Raw genomic sequence first — 8,281 nt, 5'->3', positions numbered from 1 at the left:
TATTAATTGGTTGTTAGTACTACTGTAATCACAAAATAACCTCCAGCACAAACTGCAATATTCACTTTATGCAGTAGGGGGCTCACTGAAATAGAAGAGCTGTAAGAGGCTGGTGTTTTCGTGACCTGGAAGAGGAAGCGAGGGCGGTTTAGTTTGGTTCAGAAGACACTGGAAGACCCGCGTGTCTTTTCTGTGCCGCAATATATTAAACAGGAAAAAAATGACTAAAGCTAAAAAGGAAAAAACTACAGGCGAGGAGGAGGAGGAGACCACCGGGACCGAGAGAAGCTACCAGCAGCTGATTACAAACCTCAACCCAATTGCCCAGCCGCTGGCCTCCAGGAAAGTCACAAAGAAGATTTATAAATGCATTAAAAAAGGTAAACTTCTTAGCGGAATGCATGGTGTTCGTACAGCACGCTACTACTGCTAGTACCCTTCCTATTAATTAGCATTACATCAGCTTGAGTAGTTCGAAAGCGTTTTAGGCAATGGTAGAGTTATGTAGAAGTTTGATTTTGCAGATCGCTGAAGTAGTTTGTTTGATGCTACTTGTTACACGTGCTGGCGTTACCATGGCCATTAACTACAAACACGTGTGCTGTAGCTACAGTGAGGAATAATTAAAAGACTACTAATGATTTAGTACGGTAGTTGTAACATGTAATCTGGGAACAACTGGGTCTGCAATAAAAACAAGGATCACCGATTCGTTACTACTCTCAAAACAGAGAGGCGATGTCGCACAGATGTTTTCATTAATGGAGGAAATGGTTACGAGGTCAATAAGAATCGAGAAAATAAAATGTAAAACCCAGCAGTATCGCTGTTAAAGCACGTTGCATATACCGGAACACCCTGAGTATTATAATGTAAGGGACTCATTTAGGTAATCAATACCTGCCACTGGTCTCTTTCGGAGGTGAAATTTAAATTCCTCTGCATAGCAGTTTCAGGTTTTATTCGAGATTGATTATTAGCCACTCCAAGCAAAACGAAGAATGGATCAAACTGCTATGCAGTGGTAGTCATATTCCCATAAAAGTAAAAGAAAATCAATATAGGCTGTTCACTTCAAAAGACAACACATGATTTGTTTGTTCCCTGTGTTTACAGCCTCCAAGTTGAAGCAGATAAGACGGGGCGTGAAGGAGGTGCAGAAATTCATCAATAAGGGCGAGAAGGGGTAAGTGGAGTTACCGTAACTACAAATAATGGCCGGTCTCCAATACGCGCCGGGTCTGCTGGCAAATTGTAAGTAAACGTTTAATTGAAGTTTTACGGTATTCATATCTGGAGCAATGTGTTTATTTATATAAGTTAATTACATGTCGAAAGCATTCATTCAACAATTTCTGTCGGATGTTATACACATCCAATGTGAGGTTTTAAAGACCATAAAATGCCTTTTAGTTTGTCATTTTTGTTTTTATTTAATCTATTGTACAGTGGGTGTCTGCATTACAGGCTTGTTAACCCGGTATTGTTTTTATTTTAGGATTGTGGTGTTGGCAGGAGATACGCTTCCAATAGACGTTTACTGTCATATACCAGTAATGTGTGAAGAGAGGAACCTCCCCTATGCGTACATTCCATCCAAAGTGGTAAGGCTGACTAGAGAAATGGGGTAGTTGTAACTGCTGCTGGCTTGAACCATCTTTTTTTTTTGGGGGGGGGGGGGGATAACATCTGGATTGGAAAGCATGGGTTGTGTGCTGTATGAGATGCTGACCTTGGTAGAACTTTAGGTACAGGGACTAATTAGTATCTGTACTAATAATAGTAGCTCATATAGCCCCTTGGTGTTTACTGGCTGATGTGATTTTTGTGTTCCTTCCATACCAGCGAAGTATTGACCCCTTCTGTGTATTTTAATGGGATGGCCCCAGATGTCGACATTCTAACAGTAATATGCAGTTGGCTGACTACCAGTCTACTTTGGGAATGCCCTTCAGTTGGATGCCCAATGGAAATGAACAGCTAGATAAGTGGGGAAGAAAGCTGGTGTGCAGTTTAGTTCTGTTGGTGAGCATGACGTACGCTGCTCTCTCCTCTTGTTTTCAGGACCTGGGGACATCCGCTGGTTCCAAGAGGCCGACCTGCGTGATTATGATCAAGCCGCACGAGGAGTACCAGGAGGCCTATAATGAGTGCCTGGAGGAGGTGGCTTCGCTGCCCCTGCCTGTTTAAACGCAGACCTTTTTACTGAACACCTGGACAGTATTCCCTTTAACCTCGGGAATCCTCAGTTTCCACTCGCTCACGTGTGCCTCGCTCCACTTCACTGGCCCAGGTCTGATGCAGAGTGCTTTGCATGCTTTGGGGAAGCTGTGTCAAAACTGGAGGAGAAAGAGAGTTGCAGAACAAGAATTCAATTTCCTTAAATAATGGAACTGTACGAGTATGCTGTACCGAGTATCCCCGGAGTAATAAAATACCAGCGATAGGATAGACACGAAATCAAGACTGTGGCAGAAGACCTTAGATCAGTCCCCATTGTACTCTGAGGAACCCAACACCATATAAACATTCAATAGTGCTGAGTTTAGAAATACAGAAAAAAACATCTGTATGTTTTGATGTCTTTTTCACTTAATTTGTCATTGAATGTTAGTTTATTTTTTAGTATTTCTAAATTCAGATCAAGAGCTGATGAATTTCATTGAAGTTTTTATAACTTTTTTTAAATCATTAATTTTACTGAAAGTGGTTTTGATGCTGAAATGTTTTGTCAATTACAATAAACCAGGTTAATTTCCATCTACTGTGTTTGTGTTTAATCCGTTTTTATAGAACTAATGTAAGTGTCCGTTTCTGTGTTGGCAGTGGTTTGTTCTTTGTTAAATATGTGAAGCAGATTGCTCAAGCCAGTTCGACAGCAGGTCAGAATGCAATCTGTATTGTGTCATTCTGACGTCCTATTTGTAACTTTTGGCAGCTGTCCGTGATGCTCCTTTTGCAATTTAAAAGCTGACGTAGCTGTGGTCTCTACACAAACAAGCTTACATATTTCTTAAGTAACTTGTGTGGTTACTCCTAACAATGTAACTTTCCACAAATCATTTAAAAAAAAAAAATGCTGGCACTGGTTGTGTCACTTTATGGAGTTTTATATATAAAACCCTTTAGAACGAGACCTGATATCGGCAAACGTTTGGAATAATCGGGATCTGGGGAAGTATGTAGGTGCCTGTCCATTTATCTACATGTTTCACACATTTTTGCATACATCTTGAGAACCATTATTGATACTATTGTAATCACACTTAACAATTTCACATGTACAGTACAAATCCTGGCTGTAGGTCAAGGCACTGTACAACCAAATAAACCTGATTTAAAACAATGTTCTATCACTTTTCAAATGATACTTAATGGTTGGAAAGATTTTAGGGGACCGAAGAAGCAGGTTCACTAATTAACTAGTAACTAATTATTTTATATGCAAGAGGGCTTTACGATAGTCTCGCCCACAGACCACATTTTAACCACAGAGCAAATGTACCTTGGATAATTATTGCTTTTGTTCCAGTCTGAAACTGGAGGGGTGTCATTTGAAAGTGTTTTGCACTATTGTGTCACAGAGGAGGAAGTAAAAATGAGAACGTGTGAGCTACAACGTCTAGGACAGCTAATTCTGGAGACAACTGATGTAGTATTTGTGTGGACTCGGCAGGGTAGTGATTAAAATGTTGTTCTGCTTTCTTTTTTCTCTTTTTGGTAAGTGTTGTATATCTTTTTCTGTTAATAAGGTAATACAGGTAATAAATTACCAGCTTGTCTAAAAAGTAAACGTTTATATATATATATATATATATATATATATATATATATAAAAGGAAAGATGTTTCAGAGTGATGCCAGGCAGATTAATTCAATTGCTTTGAACTGAGGAGGCAATCAGTTATACACTTCTTGATATTTGTTTTTGGTAGAAACACATTAACCTAAATCTGCCTAAATTAAGTGTACATTTAATACTTTATTACGAATGACAGTAACAGATTTCTGCATGTCCATAGCTGTAGCAGAGATACATGTTATTAACACGTGTGTTTGTACTGTATGTTTGTAAAGTTACATCTATTGTTTTCATATACTGTATAACCATTAAGACATTTTGCCCTCTCTCCAGTGCATCGGATTGAGTCGAGTGACTGGGGCATAACTCCCCCGTCGCTTTACGTCCTGAAGGATCACACCGCTTACCTGGACTGCGAATTCTCTTTCCCAAAAGGCCATTATTTAACAAAAGCGTACTGGTACAAAGATGGATACCTTTTTTTCTGCAGACCCCAATATGATTGTGATGATTATAGAGTTGTGTCTGACCCCAGGGTTAGCATTTCAGAGGATATATCTACGAGCAGGAACTGCACGCTGACCATCAACAACGTGAAGATAAGCGACAGTGGGAATTATTATTTTCGATTTTATACAAACACCGAGACGCGGTATGGTCTACTTGGCACTCGGCTTCATGTAAATGGTATTTACTTTTGGATAATATCAAATATTCTTCAACATTGTTTTTTGTTTGTTTGTTTTGTAATTGTACTTTATTCTCGATGTAAATACAGGAGGAGTTACAGTGACTCAGTTATCTTAAATAAAGAAATGTAAATGTAGTAGTTTACCCCAAAAATGCATATTTATTCCTTTTCAGTATTCTTTTTCTGATATTACTCATAACTTTCCAGCACGGCCTGAGAACCTCACTCTATCAGTGCCCAATGTCCTTGAAGCAGGCAACCAAACCACCATCACGTGTTCTGTGCACAACGTGTATCCCAGCAAGTCCGCCTCGATGCAGTTTGAGAGTGATGGCATTGAGGGCACAAGCACGCAGCAGACCCAAAAGAATGAGGACGGGACGTGTGTAAAGACTGTAACATTTACATTCATTCCACAACATTTTCACAACCGGAAAAACCTCTCCTGCTCTGTAGCGCATCCGAATCTCACTCACACCCTGCAAGCTAATGTCACTTTGGATATCAAATGTAAGTAATAACATGATCTGTGCATTCTTTTCTTTATCAACTTCCAAGAACTGTAAGCAAATTCCATTTTTTTTTTTTAAATCAGTTTAGGGGGGTGATTTAGAGAGAGAGGAGGGTAAAACAACAATAAACCAGCGCTATACTTGTTATAAGTGTTTGTTTTGGCCCTCGTGGCTTTGTGTAGTTTTGTTTAAACCTTTTATTGTGATAAGAAACGCACAAGCAGCGCGTTGGTACCCCAGTCTGCGACTGTTGTGTGGTTTATTTTCCTGGCCTGACGTCATCCACCCGCCACCCTATTCACATGCATGTTCAAGTTTATCATGTTGCTTTTTGAAGTGATTTGATTAAGTAGAAGAGTATATATGAAGCTCTCTTGTATATACTTAAATTTGGAATATGCAGATAAAGACAATGCAATCAATGAAAAGTTCCTAATCAGCAAAGACAGCATGACACAGTTTATCTACAGTACAGTGTTGTATGATATATATATATAATTTTAATTCAATTTCATGGAAGACGGCCCTCGCAATGTCAGCGTCTCTGTGACTCCAAGCGGAACCATCAAGGAAGGAGACAGCGTGGTGCTCTGGTGTGGAGCAGACTCGAACCCGGGAGTCTCTCGCTACTCCTGGTTCAAGCAGCCCGCTGAGAGCAGCTCCTGGGTGGGCGTGAACGGGTCGGCAGTGGCCGAGCTCAGGATACCCCTCGCGTCTCGGACAGACAGTGGCCACTACCGATGCATCGCAGAGAATGCAGACGGTGAAGCAAGCGGAGCCACTTCGCTTGATGTCCAGTGTAAGTTACAGTGGCAGAAAACAAAACTAATGGTAAAGTTAAACCACTGTACAGGCTTTTTATCAACAAAACCCTTGTAGGCAGTGCTGTACAGATCGAGCAGGGATACGGACTTGAGGAATTCAAGACCTCGCAGAACAAAATCCCAAAAAAGATTGCCAAAATATCCTAGGAAGGGAATTGAAAGAAATTCCAGCGACCAGTACTTTTCTTATTCAATACATTTCAATTACAGAAACTGCTGCCAACTTAATTATATTATTTAGATAAATCCAAGTGAGACGAGCATCAGCTTTCATTAAATAGAATCAATTCAATTTTCCAAGTAGTAAATGGTTGTCTTGACAGTTTTTTGTATGCCTATTGCCGGTACAGACCCTCCAGACGTGATGCGGGTGAGCCCCTGTGATAACCGTAGCCTGTGCTGGGTGTGTGAGGTCGAGGCGAACCCCCTTGCAAACCTCACCTGGCTCGAGGACGGTGCTGCAGGACGGAGGCTGATGTCGGGAGGGGAACTGCTCCACAATGGCACTAGAACCAGCCTCAGGATCCAGATGGTGCAGCAAAAGGAGGAGCTCATCTGTGCGGCAGTCAACTCGCATGGACAGAAACAGGAAGTGAAGACAATCAACAAGAAAGGTAGCTAAATAATATGCACAGCTTTGTGTTCTCCCCTCACACTGAAGAACCAGAATTCAGTGAATCCATAGAGCACTTGACAGACAGACCTCCCTCCATATACCCCAGACTGATGCACTTAATGGATTGTGCTGTCGAATGTTCAAAATTCATTTGAATTCAGATACTTTTCAGATGACATTGCACGATATTGCAAATTACTAAAAATGTTTTTTTATGACACAATCCTTCTGTACAGGACATATAAGCAGGTGTCTCGGGTTGAATGAAGGTGGTTAAATATTTTTTTTCTTCTGTATTTCAGGTGGCACAGCATTAAATACTATACTTCCAGCAGCAGTTGGGACCCTGGCTGCTTTCATTACTGTTGTTGCACTGTTTTGCATTGTGCGCAGAAAAGGTAACTCTAATTTTCAACACTGCTTATGCTGTGGTACTATGTTGTCTAGAACATTGTTATCATGGATATGTTTGGTATATTACTGCTTGGCATTATGGTTACTATTGTTTGTCAAATTAATTCTTGCTTAAATGGTGTATTTTTGGGACTTAAATGAAGTGTTATCGACAAGGGTGAAATATTATTTAAATGCAGAATGACCAACACACACACTCTCACTGATGCATGCCATGACACCAGCTGGTGGATGTTGCATTTCACAATATGTGATGACACAATGAAACCAAGCACACACGCAAACCCTGTTATTGCCACAGTTTGTCCAAGTTTACTCAACTACCTCACAAGACGACTGATTGACAGTGCAACCTTTTAACAGGAAGAGAGACCAGGCAGAGGGATTCCTCAGCGGAGGCCAGTCCTGAAGTTATCTACGATGTGGTTCAGAATCTCACAGAGGATCAGGTATGTCTAGCCTCAGCAGAATGCAGCCAGTTTATAAGTTAACTGTTTTAAACTGTTAACCTAATGTAGTTTTAATAAATCAAACCCTGAACAACTCCTTTTAAAAACACTAATCATAATGGCCATTATACAACTTGAAAAATCTATAAATTATGATGAGGCTAACTGGTTTGCAGTCCCTGAAACTGTAACCAAAACAGACAAATGTTATTGAAACTTTCCTGTGAAACTACTGTGCGAATTTACCGTGGTAAATATTTTCATCTACCTGTATGTTTTGCAAGGGAGGGCCTGGGTTCGGTAGTATTCTGTATACAGCTTCCTCAATGGTAGTCTATTTGTTTTGATTGGTTTTCTGCAGGAGCTGGCAGCAAAGGTGAGCGATGAAGAGGAGGATCTGGTTTACGCTGATCTGGACCTGGCTCCCAGAGGAAAGAGGAAGCCTGTCTCAGAGTCTGAGCTGACAGAATATTCGGATCTCAAAACCGTGGCTCAGCTCAAAGCAGGAGACACAGCAGCAAGCCAGCAGTAACATTAAGAGCGAACTGCACACATTTGACAATTTCTGCATTTCTAGCAGAATAGATAAGTTATGAAACTACTGCTTAAGGAGGGCTGTATAGTTTGTATGCTGTGCAATAAACAGGATGCCCCACTAGTTAGTCATCATATATAATATGTGATTATGATACTAAACTGGAATTTATCATATATTTTATATTTGTTTTAAATTAATTACATTTAAGATTTCTGTTTTGGAGGTTATTTTTTTTCCAATTCATAATGAGCTTACTTCATACGCCTCTGCACTATGTTTTTTTTTTGTTTTGCAATATGTAAAGGGAGAATTCTTGCAACTATTACGGGTTCACATGGGCTTGGGTTAGTCATCTTTCCTGTTCGAGAACAACTGGTACAGAAAAGGAAGCAACAAGCCACGATGGCGACATTAAAAAGTGTTAAGAAAATTCAA

General features: G+C 40.3%; 2 protein-coding genes across 3 annotated transcripts; both read left to right on the top strand.

The window, feature by feature from the left end:
- The first annotated feature begins 96 nt into the window (after nucleotides 1-96).
- Nucleotides 97-2,760, top strand: LOC117413158 (H/ACA ribonucleoprotein complex subunit 2-like protein). Its single transcript, XM_034021942.3, has 4 exons — nucleotides 97-380; nucleotides 1,117-1,186; nucleotides 1,499-1,604; nucleotides 2,065-2,760. The coding sequence occupies exons 1-4, from the start codon at nucleotides 221-223 to the stop codon at nucleotides 2,188-2,190; spliced, it is 462 nt and encodes a 153-aa protein (XP_033877833.1). The 5' UTR covers nucleotides 97-220; the 3' UTR covers nucleotides 2,191-2,760.
- Nucleotides 2,761-3,574: 814 nt separating this feature from the next.
- Nucleotides 3,575-8,281, top strand: LOC117413174 (sialic acid-binding Ig-like lectin 10). Of its 2 annotated transcripts, XM_034021973.3 has the most exons (8): nucleotides 3,575-3,720; nucleotides 4,136-4,489; nucleotides 4,701-5,003; nucleotides 5,526-5,804; nucleotides 6,180-6,443; nucleotides 6,748-6,843; nucleotides 7,223-7,308; nucleotides 7,670-8,281. In XM_034021973.3, exons 1-8 carry the CDS (start codon nucleotides 3,690-3,692, stop codon nucleotides 7,838-7,840), a joined length of 1,584 nt encoding a protein of 527 aa, XP_033877864.1. In that variant the 5' UTR covers nucleotides 3,575-3,689; the 3' UTR covers nucleotides 7,841-8,281. The 2 variants fall into 2 exon arrangements, with proteins under 2 accessions (XP_033877864.1, XP_033877865.1); XM_034021974.3 differs by lacking the exon at nucleotides 6,748-6,843.

Source organism: Acipenser ruthenus, chromosome 23, assembly GCF_902713425.1.
Source record: "Acipenser ruthenus chromosome 23, fAciRut3.2 maternal haplotype, whole genome shotgun sequence".
Lineage (NCBI taxonomy): Eukaryota > Metazoa > Chordata > Actinopteri > Acipenseriformes > Acipenseridae > Acipenser > Acipenser ruthenus.
This window is presented reverse-complemented; position numbering and strand designations above follow the sequence as displayed.